This window comes from Dipodomys merriami, unplaced genomic scaffold (assembly GCF_024711535.1).
Source record: "Dipodomys merriami isolate MVZ:Mamm:240054 unplaced genomic scaffold, mDipMer1.0.p SCAF_1, whole genome shotgun sequence".
NCBI classification, from domain to species: domain Eukaryota; kingdom Metazoa; phylum Chordata; class Mammalia; order Rodentia; family Heteromyidae; genus Dipodomys; species Dipodomys merriami.
In genome coordinates, this window is record NW_027202270.1 from 127,312,300 (window position 1) to 127,332,369 (window position 20,070).

General features: G+C 43.3%; 1 protein-coding gene across 1 annotated transcript; it reads right to left on the reverse strand.

Annotated features, from left to right (window-relative positions):
- Positions 1 to 2,744: 2,744 nt before the first annotated feature.
- Positions 2,745 to 10,815, reverse strand: Eif2b2 (eukaryotic translation initiation factor 2B subunit beta). The gene is made up of 8 exons (XM_070029884.1): positions 10,580 to 10,815; positions 10,237 to 10,357; positions 9,896 to 10,044; positions 8,756 to 8,919; positions 8,039 to 8,134; positions 6,402 to 6,539; positions 5,230 to 5,296; positions 2,745 to 3,261 (listed from the first exon to the last, which is right to left on the reverse strand). Exons 1-8 carry the CDS (start codon positions 10,737 to 10,739, stop codon positions 3,104 to 3,106), a joined length of 1,053 nt encoding a protein of 350 aa, XP_069885985.1. The 5' UTR covers positions 10,740 to 10,815; the 3' UTR covers positions 2,745 to 3,103.
- Between the last annotated feature and the right edge of the window lie 9,255 nt (positions 10,816 to 20,070).

A 20,070-nucleotide genomic window follows, 5' to 3' on the forward strand; every position in this document is an offset into this window, starting at 1 on the left:
TCTAAGGCAGGGGTGGGAGGTGGGCACAACGAAGGTGGTAGTGAATGTAGGCTTTCCTTTCACACAGGATCAGCTGAGCTTCTCTCCAACATTTGCCCCTCAAACAGGAAAGGGAAAGGATTGGGAGAGAAGGCTTGATGGGGTTTACTTGAGGTCATAAAGAGTAGAGAAAATGCATTCCTGCAGTTCTGTCCTAGGCAATGAAAGAGTTGGCCCAAGGAGACAGCTTCTACCCTTCTGCCCTCATCTATCCATCTCCGTCTGGGAAGGATTCGGATTCTAATTTTAGAGACGAAGATGCCCAAAGGACAATTATCATGAAACATTTTTGGAGCCAGAAACAGATTTAAAGTCTTCAGTTCACTGCTGTTCTTCCTCCAAACCACAGGATTGTACCCAAGTGAATTGCTGTTAGAATTGGTGCCTTCAGAGGAGACAATGGATTGTAATTGGCAGCCATAAGCCACTTCACTGAGAAAGCTTGGGGCCTTAGATGCTTTAAGAAATAATTGACAGGCTGGGGCCTGAGTGAGTCAGGCTCTTCTGGGTCACACAGCTTTTGGATTAGGACAGTAACTGATTTTCTTTGGTCTTGCCTTCTTTCTCCCCCTCAGAAAGACAAGCTTAAGGCAGGCCTCTCAAGTAGTTGTCAGAAGCCTTTGCCTCATAACCTATTCCTAATCAGTATCTACCAAAGTGTGATCAAAATCCCCCAGAATATGTCCATGTGTTAAACATGCAGATTCCTAGGTTCCCCTCACTCAAGGATACTACTGGAAAGGTTGGGCGGCGGGGGCGGGCAGCAGGAGATCTCCTGCTTCATTTGGACTACTAGATCCTCAAATGGAAAATCATTCACATCACCTGGCCAGGAGCCAGTGATGTATGCCTGTAATCCTAGCTACTCAGAAAGCTGAGATCTGGTTTGAAGCTAACCAGGGAAGGGCAGTCAATGAGACTTTCCTCTCCAATTATCCACCAAAAACCAGAAGTGGAGCTGTGAGTCAAGTGGTAGAGCACTAGCCTGACCAAAAAAAAGCTCAGGGCCAGAGACAGGCCCCAAGTTCAAGACCCAGGACTGGCACAAGCAAACAAAAAACAATCTGTAATACTAAGTAATACAGTTAAGAACAAAGCCGGGCACCAGTGGCTTACACCTGTAATCCTAACTACTCAGGAGGCTGAGATCTGAGGATCGCAGTTCAAAGCCAGCCAGGGCAGCAAAGTCTGTGAGATTCTTATTGCCAATTAACCACCAGAAAACCAGAAGTGGGGGCTGGGAAGGTGGCTCAGCGGTAGAGCGCTTGCCTTGCATGCATGAGGCCCTGGGTTCGATTCCTCAGCACCACATAAGAAAAAAGCCAGAAGTGGCGCTGTGGCTCATAGTGGTAGAGGCGCTAGCTTTGAGCTGAAGAGCTGAGGGAAAGCGCCCAGGCCCAGAGTTCAGGCCCCACAACTGGACCCCCACCCCCCCAAAAAAAAGAAAACCAGAAGTGGTGCTGTGGCTCAAGTGTTAGAATGATTCCCTTGAGCTAAAGAGCTTAGGGATAGTACCCACGCCAAGTTCAAGTCCCAAAACCGACAAAAAAGAAAATAAAATTAGATGTCCCCCAGTCTGCCAGTGTTTTTCTTCCACACATTTTCCCTGTAGATGGATAGCATTCTGTTTTCACAAGTAAGGGTTATATTGCATGTATATTGTTTTGCATCTTGTGCTTGTTTTTTCTCCCCAGATTGCTTTTAATACAGACTACAAATCTTTAAAGTGTGAATGAAGGGCTCAGGCAGATGGTATATGAGTTAAATGGCATATAAGAGTTAAAGATTTCTGCAGGATTTGTTTCTCATGGGATCTGATGTTAACCAACTGTAGCCAACTACTGCTATTTGGGAATGACATCTAAGTTTAATGCACTATCCCCAAGTTTTAAAAAATCAGTAACTAATTCTTTTTTTTTTTTTTGGGGGGGGGGGTCCGGTCGTGGGGCCTGAACTCTGGGCCTGGGCGCTGTCCCTTAGCTCTGCAGCTCAAGGCTAGCATGCTACCACTTGAGCCATAGCACCACTTCTGGCTTTTTTGATTTTCTGCTTATGTGGTGCTGAGGAATCGAACCCAGGGCCTCACGCATGCAAGGCAAGCGCTCTACCACTGAGCTACCTTCCCAGCCCATTGGTAACTAATTCAAATTAAATTCTGGGTGAGCCAGTCAAAATGTTTTAAGTATTTCCAATCCAGATACTGCCCTCAAGCAACCCTACTGAAACATATGAGACATTTACAGTGGAAACCTCATGCTAACTTTTCTTCTACTGCTGAACACTTAGGCCATACCATAATTGCTACAATATTCTAGTGTGCACAACTATATCCTAGAAGTGTAGGTTTCAAATCACCTTCAAACACTGTAACAACTTACATAAATCCTATTAACAGGACCTAAGAGGGAGGATCCTTTCCTGGGAAGCTTTAAATTGATTCCTGCCATTGAAAACCATCACCCCAATCAGATGCAATTGGTCAGAGATGTTGACTACTTTTTAAGTCTCTAAGCAAATCTGATGATCAGAGGACTTGAAACCATGCCCTAGATTACTAAGAAGTTTTTTTGGACCATTTCCAATGTATCGTAAAAGGAAACTGAATGCTTTCACCTGTACTTTGTTCCTGCCGCTGCGCTCTTAATTACAGCACCACAGCTGCTGTTTCTGTTCAGTCAACACTCTGGACAATAAACAAACACATGAACTTTCAGAAGCTTTTATTGGCACTGCCAGGAAAAGGTGCAGGAGCCATTTCTGAGCAAAAATCTGTACTCCAACAAGGTAGTCAATGTTATGTTTAACACACCATTGACCCAGAAAGCTGAAGTTCCTGAAACAGATGCAGCTAGGTCACTAAGAGGTTCCAAAATCAACAAGTTAAGCTCTGCTGCTCTGTTAAGACCTGACAGGCAAGGAAAAGTCCCAGATGTGCTCCTTGTCAGGAAACACCCCTGAGGTTCTGCAGGTTGTTCTGTCCCTCACTGTAGCAGCAGCAGCAGCAGCACAGAGTCTCTGGGTCTCTCTAAGCCGGCTCTGTTTAGGGCACATGGTGGCTTGGCAGTCAGAGGACATGGTCATCGGGATGGTAAAGCTCACTCATCAGGCGGTAGATGTACGAAGGTGCATTCCCACCGATGTTGGAGATGAAGAGGGTAATGAGCTCAGGGGGGACGTAGTCAAACACAGGGCAGTGAACACTGACCTTCTCCAGAATGTCCCCTGCAAGGCAATCACACACACTAAGGACAAGGCTGAGGATCCTACTCTAAAAATTAAGTAGCACATAGTCTAGGCTCAGTAATGGAGCCATTATGATTTCCCTCAAGGGAAGTTGGGGCAAAGTGCAAATTAGAAGAGATGACTCCAGACAGAGTTTCTCCCGCTAATTCTCCAGTGGCTGAGGAGGGAGGAGGACTGCGAGTTGGAGGCCAATCTAGACTACACACAGCAAGGCTCTGTTTCAAAAACAAAACAAAGTGAACTCCCAGCTCCTACCTCCTGGGTATTTGGCAGGATTGGGGATGGGTGTGGGCAGAAGGGTGGGGGGTATGATCTCGTCTCTCTATTTCTCCCTTCTTTTCCTGCTTTGCTAAAACAACAAAGAAACAAGACAAAAAGAAGTCTCAGCCCAGTGCTGGTGGCTCATGCCTGTAATCCTAGCTACCCAGGAGGTTAAGGTCTGAGAATCACAGTTCAAAGCCAGCCCAGGCAGGAAAGTCCACGAGACTCTTATCTCCAATAAACCACTCGAAAACCAGAAGTGGCATTGTGGCTTAAGTGGTAGAGCACTAGCCTTGAGCTGAAGAGCACAGGGACAGCGCCTAAGCCCAGAGTTTAAGCCCCACAACCGACCAAAAAAAAAAAAGTCTCAGCTGGTGCTGGTGGCTCACCCCTGTAATCCAAGCTATTTAGGAGGCTGAGATATGAAGACTGTGGTCCAAAGTCAGCCTGGTTCTCGAGATTCTTATCTCCAATTAACCACCAAAAAGCCAGAAGTGGAGTTGTGGCTCAAGTGGTAGAGTGCCAGCCACCTTGAGCACAACAGCTCAGCACTCAGGCCCCAGAACCGGCACCAAAGATCATCATCATCATCATCATCTCCAATGCTCTTGCACAGCCCTTAGCATAAAATGCAAACTCACCCCTCTCCAGCACATCAATTGTAATTTGTAACACACACATGTTCACTACTCTGCATCCACATGGCTAGCATTTTCCAACTGACTAAGCATGTCTCATGTCAGGACCTTGTACCAATGCTCAGGAAACTCCTCCAACCCTCACACGTTCAGCTCTATTCATTCAGAACTACGAAACAATCAGGACTGTTCTCCAAACTTGACATCTCTGTAGCCACTTTCACAACACCCACCCTTCTTTGTTTCCTTCCTAAAACATCCCAGGACCTGACATTTCCTTGCCTGCCAACTGTAGCAGAATGCAGGGTCTGAGGGAGGAGAACCTTATTTCCTTTGCTCATTGCTATGTCCCCTATGCATTCATATAGTGGGTGCTCAATAGATACTTTGTGTGTGTGTGTGTGCGTGTGTCTGTGTGTGTGTGTGTGTGTGTGTGTGTGTGTGTGTGTGTGTGTCTGTGTGGTATGCTGATCCTGGGGCTTGAACTCAGGGCCTAGGTGCTATCCCAGGCCTTCTTTTGCTCAAACTAGTTCTCTAGCACTTGAGCCATACAGCTCCACTTCCAGCTTTCTTGATAGTTTACTGGAGATAAGAGTCTCACAGACGTTCCTGCCTGTTCCTGCCTGGGCTTGCTTCCAACAGCGATCCTCATCTTGGCCCCCTGAGATTAGGATTACAGGGGTCAGCTACCAGCACCTCAAAGACAGGCTTGTATATTATTTTGTAAGTAGGAACATTTCAGTTCCTGCATCCTGTGACAGCCAACTCATCAAATGACTCCCCACAGCAACTGAAAGCAATTCACTTGTATTTGAAGCAAAGCACTTGGACTAATCCAGTGAATTCTGAGGGATTGAATACACTATGGCCTCAGCACCTTAGCTAACATACATTTGCCTTAAAACAAATTAATATGGACTCAAACACAGGTCCTCAAACACTCTACGGTGCTAGAGAAAACGGTTCTCACTAGAGTACGATTCAAACAAAACAACATCACTCAATCCTACTGACCAATCCTCCCACGCCCCCCAGAACACTTGTGTACCTTCTGTGAAAGGCAAGACTTCTTCAGGAGTCACAAACTTGTGAAATGAATCTTCTTCATTGGGGAACTAATAAAGAAAAAAAATTTTTTAAAGGAAACCTAGAAATTCCACTTCTAGATAAGTACCTAAGAGAAGTGAAAAATCCACGTCCAAACAGAAAACTTACAATGCTTAAAGCAGCAGCACTATTCATAAAAGCTAAAGTATGTAATCAACCCAAATGTATATCAATAAACAAATGAAAAAACTGTTGTATATCTATACAATGGAATACAATTCAGCCTTATAAAGGAAGTCTGACACACTTTATATCATGAACAAAAACTTGAATGTATCCTAAGTGAAAAAAAAGTCAGACATAAAATGTCATGTATGATTCCTTTTATATAAAAATACCAAAAGTGGCAAATAAAAAGAGACAGAAAGCAGATCACAGTTACTAAGAGATGCAGAGGAGGGGGAATAGGGAATGATTATTTAATGAGCACACAGTGTTTTTCTGGGATGATAAAATGTTCTGAAGCTAGAGGGATCTGACTAGTGCCATGTAAATGTACTAAATACCACCACCACTTGCTTCTCATTTCAAATGATTAACTGTATGTCATGAGAATTTCACTTTAACTAAAAAAGAGATCTATAAATAGGTTGTTTCCAAATACAAATAGTTTCTATCAATGACAAAATGCTTCTTCCCTTAGCAACCACTTGTATTCAGGGGAGAGAGGACAGACCCACAACAATGACAAATAAAACCAATGCTAGTTTCAACCTGCTTGACATTTTCAGAAATGGTTAGGGTGATAGGAAGTGGTGGCAATTTTTTTTATTTTCATTTTTTTGCCAGTCATGGAGCTTGAACTCTGGGCCTGAACACTGTCCCTCAGCTCTTCAGCTCAAGGCTAGCGCTTTACCACTTGAGCCACAGCACCACTTCCAACTGGTGGCAATTTTACACACAGGGATGTATTGGCTTTCTAAAGTGGAAAGGCTCTAACTATCATTGGCTCAAGATTTCTATGGCTCTTTCTAGCTTCCATTGTATCTAATCCATTCACTGAAAGAACATAAAATGAAGCCCAGAATGAGGGTTAAAGCATAGCATTCAAGCTTAAACTTGAGTTTCTTTCTCTCTGTTGGCTCCCAGCCAGAGATAGACACACAGACATACCTGTGGGGAAAGCTTGAACATGGGCGCACACACAATGAGTGGAGTAGAATGGTGTTTTGCTGCCAGTGCCAGAGTATGTGTTCCTGTCACAGCTCTCAGGGCACCATTGGCCAGTATGGTCTTCGTGCCAATGATCACCTTCAGGATAGGAAGAAAACTGAGAGTCATTCTGGGGGTAGAGCCCTAAAAGGGTCATTCATTGGCCTCAACGGGCTTAAATGCTCAGTCCACCATCTTGGCATCTTGAGTCACAGACCAGCAGAGGAAAAGGGATCACAGGCTCAGTGCCACAGAAGTGTAGCATTCCCAAAAGAATGAATCTAGTCTGGCAAAGGAAGTTGCAATAGCTACTGCTCTTCCCTGTCTTTATTTCTTTTTTTTTGTTGTTGTTGTTGGTCATGAGGCTTGAACTCTGGGCCTGGGCGCTGTCCCTCAGCACTTCAACTCAAGGCTAGTGCTCTACCACTTGAGCCACAGAACCACTTCCAGTTTTCTGGTGGTTTATTGAAGATAAGATTCTCACAGAGCCAGGCACCGGTGGCTCACGCCTGTAATCCTAGCTACTCAGGAGACTGAGATCTGAGGATTGTGGTTCAAAGCCAGCCCCGGCAGGAAACTTTGTGAGACTCTTATCTTCAATAAACCACTAGAAAAACCAGAAGTGGCACTTTGGCTTAAGCAGTAGAGTGCTCGCCTTGAGTTGAAGAGTGCAGGGACAGTGCCCACGCCCAGAGTTCAAGCCCCATGGCAAAAAAAAAAAAAAATTCTCATGGACTTTCCTGCCCGGGCTGGCTTTGAACCGAGATCCTCAGATCTCAGCCTCCTGAGCAGCTAGGATTACAGGAGTGAGCCACCAGTGCCCAGCTATCTTTATTTCTTGAGAAGCCAAGAATTCTTTTCATTTACCACTCATCCTTGCCCACTCTTCTGAGCATAAAGTAGGAATCCTATAGCCAGTCCCTAGAAGCTAACGCTCTCACTTGGTTTTAAGTTATTCTTCTTCTCAAAGCCTTTACCAAAAATTTAGAGGCTACTCCAAGTGAGGGACAGTGATATAGATAAATGGAAAAGAATTTTGTTAACATATTTAAAAAGTCTAAGTATGTACTTTCAAAGAGTGCTAGAAACTTTCTTCCCTTATCATGGACTTTATAAGAGGAGAAAAAGAAATGAGTGTGAGCGTGTGAGCATGTGTGTGTGTGTGTGTGAGAGAGAGAAAGAGAGAGAGAGAGAGAGAGAGAGAGAGAGAGAGAGAGAGAGAGATATTAAGGTTTGAATTCAGGGCCTTGTGTGCTTTAACACTTGAGACACCTCTAACCTAAGACATCAATATTTTCCTTTTTTTTTTTTTTTGTCAGTCATGGAACTTAACTCTGGGCTTAGGTGCTGTCTTTGAGCTCTTCAGCTCAAGGCAAGCACTCTACAACTTGAGCCACAGTGCCATTTCCAGTTTTCTGGTGGTTCATTGACAATAAGTCTCACAGACTTTCCTGCCTGGGCTGGTTTTGAACCTTAATCCTCAGATCTCAGCCTCCTGAGAAGCTAGGATTTCAGGCAGGAGCCATGGGTGTCCAGCGACATCAATATTTTCAAAGTAGAGCCTTCATGAATTCAACTGAGTTAATTCAGACACCCACCTTGTTGACTCTTGACATAACAGCAAAAATGGCAGCATCAGTCATGACAGTCGTCTCAATACCTGCTTTGGACAAATTGACGGCCATTTCATGACCCTGCAATAGAGGGAAAGGCTGATGCTGGGAGAGAGTGAGACAGTGAAAAGAGCTCTCCAATGCAGCTGGACTTGGGGGTTCTGTGATCTAGGCACACCCAGCACATGATTTCCAACACATAACTCACTTTTCTGCCCGAGCTGGATATACTTTGTTGAGCTACAAGGACGCTAGTAAAAATATAATATATATATTGCTCCAGAGCAGCCACAAAACTGGAAATACAACTTATAGAATAAAGTAGGGTTGACAAGATACTCCTGGCTCATTATTTTACTACTTCCTGCATCTTTACCTACTTCTTTTTTGAGATCTATTATTTACTTAAGGATTGAGATCAGACCAACCAACAATCAATCCCAAGGTAATTTACCCTTATTTTGATTCCTGAAAGAATATTTCTCTCTCCTTGGACCTAAGCAGTTCACTTTGATTCTCAAAATTAAAACCATGCTTAAAAACATTCATAGGATAAATAACTTGAAAATTCTCTCAATTTTCTACTTTGTTTCCAATGTCTCATTGACTTGTTTACCAATTCAGAGTTGTCATGGACACAACCCGTCACCCATCCTTTATTCCTCTTTCATTTTTCTTAGCAACTCCAGTAGTTTTGCTTACTTGGCAGAAAGGAGCACATTCTGCTACAATGACATGGAACTTCCTTTTCCGGGCAGCCTCCCTGAGGAAGGCCTCAACTGTTCTGGAGAAGCCAATGGTCATGATCACCTCATTGGAGTGGATGTGTTCCAGGGCCTGGGCTGCAATATTCTCCGTTGTGCCTTCTGCAAGAACCATTTTGTCAAGAAAATATAAAATACCAATATATCAGATAGGCCCAACAGTTTAGAAAGGATGTCTTCCCTTTGTAAACACTGTCCATTTGGCAGATTTGGGATTAACAGCTGCAAAGCAAAACAACTCAATTTTAAACACCTACTCCCCTGGGATCCTCTACTTCAAATCTTTCAGTCAGTCTACATTTTTTTCCCCAAGTGCACCTCTGCTAGTCGGCGACTTCCCTGCCATCAAACCAGTGCCTTACATTTGCTTTAGAAGATAACCAGTTCAGGAAAGAAAAGAAGTCTGGTAAACCCTAAAAGCCTGACTGATGGAGTAAACACATCTTCTCCCAAAAGGTGGTCACAGCAACCTCCATGAGAGTAAGAGGAAAGAGAAGAAAACTTGGGGAAGGAAATTGAAAGCAGGTTAGTACAGGTAGTACCCTAGCTTCTTCATCTCTGAGGAACTTTAATTATAAGGAAAGTCTGCAGGTCTCCTGGGTCACAAAGACAAGGAAGGTGTGTGTGTGTGTGTATGTGTGTATGTGTGTGTGTGTGTGTGTGTCACAAAGACAAGGAAGGTGTGTGTGTGTGTGTGTCACAAAGACAAGGAAGGTGTGTGTGTGTGTGTGTGTACAAGTTTTTCATGAAGCTTAGTGGGAAGGGCCTAGGAAGTGTGTTTTTCAGGAATTCATTGTCTTTAAAACAAAAATTAAACTCTGCCCTAAGAGCTTCTGTCACAGTGCATTTGCAGTTGTGAAGGGTGAAATCTGTGGGGAAAAGTCCAGAGGGTTACTTTAGTCCCGCAGTCTCGCTCCCTCCCCCTTCTATCAGGTTTGAGTCAAAACTCTGGGTACTGACCCAGATGACAGGAACCTCTGCCAGGAACCAAGAACAGGTAACCTCTTCCATCTCGACTAAAACATTTTGTTTCCTCATCTGCCTGGCCTGTGCTGGTCACAGCGTTGAGAACTCTTACCCAGCTCCACTAGCAGCTCATTAATCGCCTCAATGATGTTGGGCTGAAGTTGGGCATAGTGGAAACTGAAATCTTCGCTCAAACCTCCGGATGTTAAGAGTTTGTGCAGAGACTCCTGCTGATCGCTCTCATCACTGCGCCCATGCAGTCTAGGGAAGTAAAAAGACCCACACAGGGAGGTGGGAAGGAGGTGTAGTCAGGTGGGCATCAGGGGGATGTCTAGCAACAAGAGGTTCCAAGCACTAAGAGGACACAGGTACAAGGGGGGTGGGGGGAGAGGGAGCGAGCGCGCGCGCGCGCGCGCCTGGATCCAACCACGGAGCCCAGAATGGGAGGCTGACCTGCCATACTCCTCCCGGATGATCTTCAGCACTCTCCGCACCATATTGCCCACGGTGGTCTCGGACGGCTGTGCAGCCGTCATCCTCCGGCCTTCCCTGCGGATCAGCGCCATCAGCTCCCCTGCACCCCCAGGGTCAGAGCGTGAGGGCCGGGCGGCCAGACGGGCAGGGGGTGGGGAGGGGGGGAGGGTGCGGGGGGGAGGGGGGAGGGTGTGGGGGGGGAAGGTGTGGGGGGTGGGGAGGGTGGGGGGAGGGTGTGGGGGAAGGTGTGGGGGGGAGGGAGGAGGGTGTGGGGGGGAAGGTGTGGGGGAGGGTGGGGGGCCGGGGGGGCGGGCCTCCTCACCCGCGTCGCTCCAGCGGTGGTCCGTGATGATCCGGCGCAGCAACCCCAGGGTCTCCCGGGCCATGTCCTCGCTGCGCTGCCCGCCGCCCCTTTTTAAGGTTTCAACGAAACCCTCGATCCTTTCGGACAACTCCGAGTCCTTCGCCGAAGCTCCCGGCATCTCCAAAACAGCCGCCGGGTGCGCAACAGCACCCACACCTGGGAGGAAGAAAAAAAAAATGAATTTCAGGGTTTCACTTCCGGGGCGGGAAATGTCAACTTCCGCTCCGCAAGGAAAACTCCAGTTAGTGAGGCGGTAGGCCCGCCTCCTTCTGCTTGGGCCAATCAGAGGCGTCTGCTCGCCTCCGAGCTTTGAAATCGGAAGTGGCCTTTCCGGTTTCCCCGGCGGCTGAGCGAGGCCGACCTGTCAGGCCTGGGCGCAGCGCTGGAGTCCCGTTGCTATGGGAACAGCAAGTTCTAGGCTCCCTTGGCCTGAGGCTACACTGGAGAAATTGTGGCTTTTCTTCCGAACCACAGAACTCAGTTACCGCCGGTCTCCTGCTGGAGGCTCTGAATGAGATTCAAAGTAGGGTCTAAGCAGCAGAGGTGGTGTCCTCCCCCTGACAGGACGGGAGTCATAGGTATACATGCAGGGTGCTAGGTGCACAGTGTGTGAATTGTCTTATCTAATACAACTCAGCAGGTGCTTCGTCCCTATTTGATGGACTGGGAGACAGACACAATATTTAAACAGTCAGGGAAGGGTGAGTTTACACATAGATCCAGGCCTATTTGAACCCAAAGTCTCTGTGTAATAGGAATTATTTCCTAATGATAAATTTCTCCTTAGGCACACACGTTTTTATGACTTTTGTTACAAATGACAAATTACTCCTCACGAAGATTACTAAAACTACTCGAAGATAGTACAGAAAGAGAAAACTATAAGACTATCTGTCATGCACCAAAAATTTGCCACAAATTAGTAACAGATCAAATCCAGGAACACATTAAAGAAAAATAGTACATATGAAATGCAATTTAAACTTGGAATTCAAAGTTGGCTCAATATTTGTTTCATTGTTTTCTCTCTTTTTTTTTTTTTTTTGTCGGTTATGGGGCTTGAACTCTGGGCTTGGGTGCTGTCCCTGTGCTCTTCAGCTGAAGGCAAGGGCTCTACTGCTTGAGCCACAGCACCACTTCTGGTTTTCTAGTGTTTTATTGGAGGTAAGAGTCTCACAGACTATCCTGCCTGGGCTGGCTTTGAACTGTGATCCTCAGATCTTAGCCTCCTGAGTAGCTAGTAGTACAAGCATTAGCCTGTACAGCCCCCAGCTGTTTTCTTCTTTGTAATGTGTGTATCATCAAATAGTTGTTCAAGGGCTGGGAAGGTGGCTCAGTGGTAGAGCACTTGCCTCGCAAGCCTGAGGCCCTGGGTTCACTTCCTCAATACCACATAAGCAAAAAGAAAAAAGCCAGAAGTGGTGCTGGGCTCAAGTGGTAGAGCGCTAGCCTTGAGCTGAAGAGCTGAGGGACAGCGCCCAGGCCCAGAGTACAGGCCCGACGACCGGACCCCCCCCCAAAAAAAAAGTTGTTCAAAGGGGTTTCAATTTAACATGTCCATTTAGATGAATAATGTAATCTTAATCAGTGAAATCCCTTCTATCATTTCCCCCCACTCTCTCCTAGTTTCCTAGTTCCATATTCATGTATGTACAAGTGTGAACCTGTGTTCATGGTTCAGTATTTGGAAATTGACTAGTGTAATATATCATACTAACAATCAAGAAATAAAAACATATAATCATAGCAATTTATGTAATTTATACCCTGTCTTTGAGGTTTCGTTTGGTTTTGATTTTTTTAAGATAAAAAAACACAGCACTTCAAAACCCTTACTGGCTTCAAAATTGAAATGTAATCCCAAATTCTGGGACTACAGACATGCCCTACCATGTACAATTTTGAGATGTCTTTAAACAAAATTTAAAATACTATTAGTATGTTCAACTATTGATATTGTATTTTATAGTGATTTTTGTGTCTTATTTTGTAAATGCTTCCTTAATCCAAAATAAAAATGTATAAGCTAGATTTTATTTGAAATATGATTCATTATTTATGCTAGGGATTGGACCTAAGGCCTCTGGCATGCTAGGCAAGTGCTCTACCACTGAGTTATTCTACCAGTTCCATCTAAATATTTCAAAATTCCATCTGAATGCATGTTTTAGAATTACTTTTCATGCAGAATGGAAAGTGGTAATCCAATTTTTTTCATCCTTTCTCCAGTGATTCCTAATGCTACTGCTGTTAGATGTTCAGTTTCTATAATGTATGAGACTATTTTGGAGCCCTCCATTTTATTTCATTGCCAAATTTATCAACCAAACTAATCTGACATTATTTTAACTATTGTGCTATTTTTCTAAGAATTCTAACTGTGAGCTTGGTACTGGTGGCTCATGCCTGTTTATCCTAGCTGAGATCTGAGGATCACAGTTCAAAGCCAGCCAGAGCAGAAAAGTCTGTGAGACTCCTATCTTCAATTAACCACCAGAAAACTAGAAGTGGCACTGTGGCTCAAAGTGGTAGATTGTCAACCTTGAGTGGAAAAAGCTCAAGGACAGCACCCAGGCCCTGAGTTCAAGCCCCATGACCAACAAAATTAAATAAATAAAATAAGTCTAATTGGTAAGAAAAAAAACTTCCTTGCTTACTTCTTTTCTTTTAGAGTAGCTTGAGGCCCTAAATTCAAATTCTAGTATAGAAGGAGGAGCAGAAAGAGATGAGCATTTTACATGTGTTTATTGACTATCTGCATTGCTTCTAGTGAAGAAGCAATGTGGTCATGTGGTTTGCCCATTTTTCCAGTGTGATGTGTGGCAGATATTCCGATTGCTCATCCAATATTATTTTCACTCTTCTTTCTTGTTAACAGAACTGACTTTGTTGATGGTTCCTATCAGCAGAGAAAGTGGCCCTATCATGGGAAAATACTGATTGGCCTAAGAAAACCATGGTAGTTCCATTCTCCTTTTCTTTTCTTTTCTTTTCTTTTCTTTTCTTTTCTTTTCTTTTCTTTCTTTCTTTCTTTCTTTCTTTCTTTCTTTCTTTCTTTCTTTCTTTCTTTCTTTCTTTCCTTCTTTCCTTCTTTCCTTCTTTCCTTCTTTCTTTCTTTCTTTCTTTTTTTGGTCCAGTCGTGGGGCCTGAACTCTGGGCATGGGCGCTGTCCCTCAGCTCTTCAGCTCAAGGCTAGCGCTCTACCACTTGAGCCACAGCACCACTTCCGGCTTTTTTCTTATGTGGTGCTGAGGAATCAAACCCAGGGCCTCATGCATGCAAGGCAAGTGCTCCACCACTGAGCCACCTTCCCAGCCCTCTTTTCTTTTCTTTTCTTCTTCTTTTTTTAAATAGATGTTGTAGAGCAACTCATTTTCTAAGCAGCAGGATATAAAAAAGAGATCTGTTTGGGACTTCTTGGAAAGGTCTCCTTGCCCTTTTTTTTTTTTTTTTTTTTTTTTGGTCTCCTTGCCCTTAAGAAGAAGATAGAGACTATTCAGTCTTCTCTATTTCTGATCTTGAATGCGATGCCTGGAACTACTGCATTTGTTTTAAGCCCCAGTTTCAAGATTGCCATTAAAGATAACTGCTCAGGAAGTCAGAACAGAGTAAGAACTTAGGCCCTTCATAATATCAACCTTTAATAGATTATTTACATATATTAACTTGTTACTCTCCCTTTTTTTTTTTTTTTTTTTGGCCATGGGGCTTGAACTCTGGGCCTGGGTGCTGTCCCTCAGTTCTTCAGCTCAAGGTGAGAGCTCTGCTGCTTGAGCCACAGCACCACTTATGGTTTTCTGAGTGGTTTATTGAAGATAAGAGTCTCACTGACTTTCTTGCTGGGCTGGCTTTGAACCACAATCCTCAGATCTCAGCCTAGCTAGGATTACAGATTTTCTCTTTCGTATCAGTATATACTAATTATATAATAGGTTTCATTGTGATATTTCCATACATGCATATAATGAAATTATACATGATCAAACATAGGATCAAATCATTGCCTTTATTACACTTTCTGGTCCCTCCCTTTTAGACAATGTTTCTGTCTTCATTATCCTATTTCCATATATGCATGTGAATCTCTTTGATGACATTCAACCCTTTATCTTTTTTTGGGGGGGGGGTCCGGTCGTGGGGCCTGAACTCTGGGCCTGGGCGCTGTCCCTCAGCTCTTCAGCTCAAGGCTAGCACGCTACCACTTGAGCCATAACACCACTTCTGGCTTTTTTTTTCTGCTTATGTGGTATTGAGGAATCGAACACAGGGCCTCAGGCATACAAGGCAAGCACTCTACCACTGAGCCACCTTCTCAGCCCCTGAGGAAAAAAAATTTTTTTAAAAATTAATTTCATCCTCTTCTTTCATCCTGCAGGTTCCTCCACCCAAGAAAGTCCCCAGTTTTACATTTGTGTCATTTTTTTTTCAGGTCTAGATTCTGCATATGTTTGTCTTTCTCAGTCTAGCCTATTTCGTTTGACCTGATGACGGAGTACCATTTATTTTCCAATGACATAATTTCATTCTTTATGGAATACAGCCATTTCAAAAGGAGAAGCTGAGGAACTTGTTCAATGTTATACATTTAGTGGAAGAGCTAGGATGAACGCCCAGTAGCCTGGCTTCAGAGCCTGTACATTTAGTCTATGTATTGTGGTGTCTTTTACTACAGTCAGTGTGTAAAAGAGCAAATGTAGGAGTGTCCCACCTTGAAACTTCTTTTTTTTTTTTTTGGGTCCGGTCCTGGGGCCTGAACTCTGGGCCTGGGCGCTGTCCCTCAGCTCTTCAGCTCAAGGCTAGCGCTCTACCACTTGAGCCACGGTGCCACTTCCAGCTTTTTTCTTTTTGCTTATGTTGTGCTGAGGAATCGAACCCAGGGCCTCATGCATGCAAGGCAAGCGCTCTACCACTGAGCCACCTTCCCAGCCCCTTGAAACTTCTTATATGAGAGATACAGTTCTCTATCCTTTGTGTGACTTTGAAGTTTTCTGTTACTTGCTTGCTCTAAGGTGTTATACTGACTATCTCTTATTAGTTGATTTGTGAGATATATTTATGTATTAATGATACCAATAATTTGGGTGTCATTTATGTTGCAATATTAATATTTTGAGAAATTTTGCCCCAATTCTTATTTAATGCTGTGGGAGTGTTTGAAGTAGGATAATTTTAGAAACATAGCAAAAAGATTTACAATGTTCATTCATACTCTGAATCATATCCATGAGTAGAAATTTATCTTAAAGAAATACTTAGAAATGGGTGCAAATAGCAATACACAATAATATCTTTGCTACTATTGATAACATAAAAAACTAAATATTCAAAATTAGGAAATTTATTCAGGACATTACAGTTATCCACACAATGGAATATCATGTTTTAAAGAATAACAGACGACCGGAATGTGGAAGGCACTTGCCTACATGGCCTTGAGTTGAATCCTCAAATGTTACCAAAAAAAATGAAGAAAGAAAAAAGACCTGAGGGTGTGGTTCAACTGATAAAGCAACTTATCTGCTTAGCAAGCATAAGACCCAGAACTCAAGCCTCAGGACCACCAAAATCATCATCATCATCATCATCATCATCACTACCATTACCATCATCATCATCATCATCATCATCATCATCATCATCATCATCATCATCATCATATAGTACATACTTAATGATAACTTTTTAGGTTGCTCTTGTCTATTTGTGTAATACTGGGAATTGAACCCAGAGCTCGAAAGCTTCTCTACCCATATTAAATTTGATGTTTGGGGTTTTTCTTTTTAACTGTACGTGTGTGTGTGTGTGTGTGTGTGTGTGTGTGTGTGTGTGTGTGTGTGTGTGTGTGTGTGTGTGTGTGTGTGTGTGTGTGTGTGTGTGTGTGTGTGTGTGTGTGTGTGTGAGTCATTGGGCCTGAACTCTGGGCCTGGGCACTGTCCCTGAGCTCTTCAGCTCAAGGCTAGCACTCTACCACTTGAGCCACAGCGCCACTTCCAGCCTTTTCTGCTTATGTGGTGCTGAGGAATCAAACCCAGGGCCTCATGCATGCAAAGCAAGCACTCTACCACTGAGCCACCTTCCCAGACCAGTCTTTTCTTACTACTGGGGATTGAACCTAGGATGTTGTACTTGCTGGGCAAGCACTTCGCCACTGATCTACATCCCAGCCCCCCATATTAAATTTGAAAGGCATGTTATATATAAGCACCCGGGGAAATTTTTAGCAGTTGTCTTCAACACAAAAACGAACTTATACAGCACAGCAACTGCACTTGTTCAATTCTCCCAGAGAAAGAACTTGAACCTGAATGTTCATAGCAGTTTTAATCATAATAATCCCAAACTGCAAACTACCCAGATGTCTTCCAGTTGGTGACTATTTAAACAAGCTGTTGTACATCCACACAATTGACTATTGCTTGGCAATAAAAAAGGAACAATTAATACATGCAATAACTTAGATGAGCCACAGGAAATTGTGCTCAGTTAAAACAAACAAAACGAATCTCCTGCCAGGTGCCAGTGTCTCATGCCTATAATCCAATTTCTCAGGAGGCTGAGATCTAAGGATCATTGTTCGAAGCCAGCCCAAGCAAGTAAGTCTGTAAGACCCTTACCTCCAATCCACAAAAAGGTCAAAAGTGGAACTGTGGCTCAAGTGATAGAGCACTAGCTTTGAGCAAAAAAGCTCAGAGACAGTTCCAAGGCCCTGAGTTCAAGCCCCAGGACCACCAGCACACACAAAAAATTTACTTAAGGGTAGAGATGGGAGGGGAAAAAAATGAATGGTGGAAGGGGTGACATTGATCATGATGCATTGTACTCATAACCTGAAATGGAATTATAACCTCTTTATATAAATCCTTAATAATAAAAAGTTAAAATCATTAGCTTATATTAGTTCTAGAAGAGGGGATTTCATTTCACATTTCCACACGTTTTAATATATTCCAATCAATTTCGCTTCTATCACTGGGGATTCTCAATTTCATATGTATATTTTATACATATGAAATGTAAAAATTCACACATATATACATATGAGTATGTATGCATATATGTATTTTTATGGGCATGGGTATGTATATAGATGAAAATGTAGAGTCTGCCCTGGGAAGGAGGGGTAGACTCCTCTGAACAGTGGCTATCTCTGGGTATTATGTTTATAGGTTAATTAGAGACCTTTAATTGCCCCCATAACCATTCTTCTTTTCGATAGAACAGAATACTCTAATGGAACTTATTTGAGAAAGCAGCTACCTAGAATAAAGACTGCATTTCCCCCTCTCCTTAGCATGCAGATGTGGCCATATGACTCGTTCTTAACAAATGGGATGGTGTGGACATGTGTTCTTGTTCTGGGATCTTCTCTAGGAGAGCTGTGTTGGGTATTTGCCTTTGCATCCCTTTCTTTTTCTTGCCATATTTCTGCTTTGCCAGATGAGATGATGAAGATGCTGGGCACATGGTAGAGATGGCAGAGTTGTGAGCTGGCAGAAGCGTGACTATCCTGGGGCCTTAGAGGAGTAGTTTTCTCACACCAGCTGGATTATGTGCCCTTGGACTTATATGCAGGTGAGAGCAAAATAAATTTGGATCTTGTTTAAAAAAACCACCCTAAAACATAGGGTTTCAATCACTTGCAGTCATGCCGAACCCTAAGAAACCCCAGTTCTTTTTAATATTTAATTTATGTACCATTCTGAATTTTCACACATACTTACAAGAAACATATCCCATTTATAACCATAAAGAAATGTTATTTATAAGAAAAAAAACTTGTTTCTTTTTCTCAACCACAAATATAATAAAAATCCACAGAAACTTCCAGATAACTCCCAAAGTGTCCCAATTACAAACATTCTGAATAACTGTCTAGTTAGATAAGTTTCCTGAACTGAATTTGGAGATCAGGTGATTGGAATGAGGTTGATCAAAATATTTGTGTCTTCTGTGTTGTAAAGGATCTCTTTTAGGCCATGGGATCACTTCCTTTTCCTGAGAAGCTTTGACTCAACACTTGCGAATGTGAATGCATCACTGTTTTCATCCTTCTTTGATTGTTTTGGTGCATAAGTCATGTCTCTACGCAACCTGAGAACAAGTGCTATTGTAGTGGACACCTGTTGTTTTTGTCTACCCTGCACCCCCCCTTTCCGCTGGGAATTACCCCTCCTTATCCTATGTGGTTTGGGTGAACTGTCAATCTCAGTGCCTCCTGGTGTTTCAAGGAGTCCCTAACCACAGGGCTTGCACACCACCCATCATTCAATCTCCATGTTGATGGGAGATGACAGCCATTCAGTTCCTTCACTGGTATCTAGACCCTGAGAAAAAGCCAGGTTTTCTCTTTTAGATTATCTCCTGTAAACAGTTGACTTTAGACTGTCAGGGGCTACCTTTCCTGCCTTATAGTGAGAGATTGTCTGATTTGGGAGAAAGGCTACTGCCCCAGAAGAAAGCCAAACAATTATTCTAGGAAAAGCAAGCAGAACCAAGTCCTAGAGCAATAATGAGCCGATGAACTAGCCCTTTGAAACAGGCTGATGTAGGATCTTAGGTCTAGCCATGTCTGAAGGTAATACCCAATAGAGCATCTCCACAAATTCTCTTTTGTCTTAACTCTTAGTTTTTGGAGTCTTAGCTAAACTACTTTTTTATCCTTCGAGGAGCCCAAGCTAATTCTCAGCTGAGGTCAGGGTTCATTGTGTGATTGCTTCTGCTAACCTAGAAGCATAACTTGGTCTAAATGTGGATCTATATTTTTGTGAGACCTTTTTGTACTTTTGAGATTCCCTGCCACTTGAACATAGCCTATTGCTAGAAATTTGGAGAAAAAAATCGAATGACAGGCACAGATAGTGGTATCAGGGGATGTGATTTTTAAAAATAAAATAAAATACTTACCTATTGTAATTCCCTAGTGTATTGAAATTTGTTGTTCATATATAAGCAATTTCAATATGTATCTAATGTTTTATCCAGCACCTTTTTTTGGGGGGGGGGTCCGGTTGTGGGGCCTGAACTCTGGGCCTGGGTGCTGTCCCTCAGCTCTTCAGCTCAAGGCTAGTGCTCTACCACTTGAGCCACAGCGTCACTTCTAGCTTTTTTCTTTTTGCTTATGTGGTGCTGAGAAATCGAACCCAGGGCCTCATGCATGCAAGGCAAGCACTCTGCCACTGAGCCACCTTCCCAGCCCATTATCCAGCACCTTTATATCAAGCATCACATGGAATTCAGAAAAAAGCCTCCTACAAGGGGAAACAGTGAAAATAAGCAACAATATCCATTATAGTTTACCAACTTTTTGCCTTTGGTTAAATACTTCATCTCTTATTCTATTTATCTATTTATTTGTTATCTAGAACAGCCTTATGAGAAAGGCTAGTTTTGATCAACAGCTCTACCAAGCACATAAGTAGACCAAAACAAACAGTTTGTGATTCTGAGAA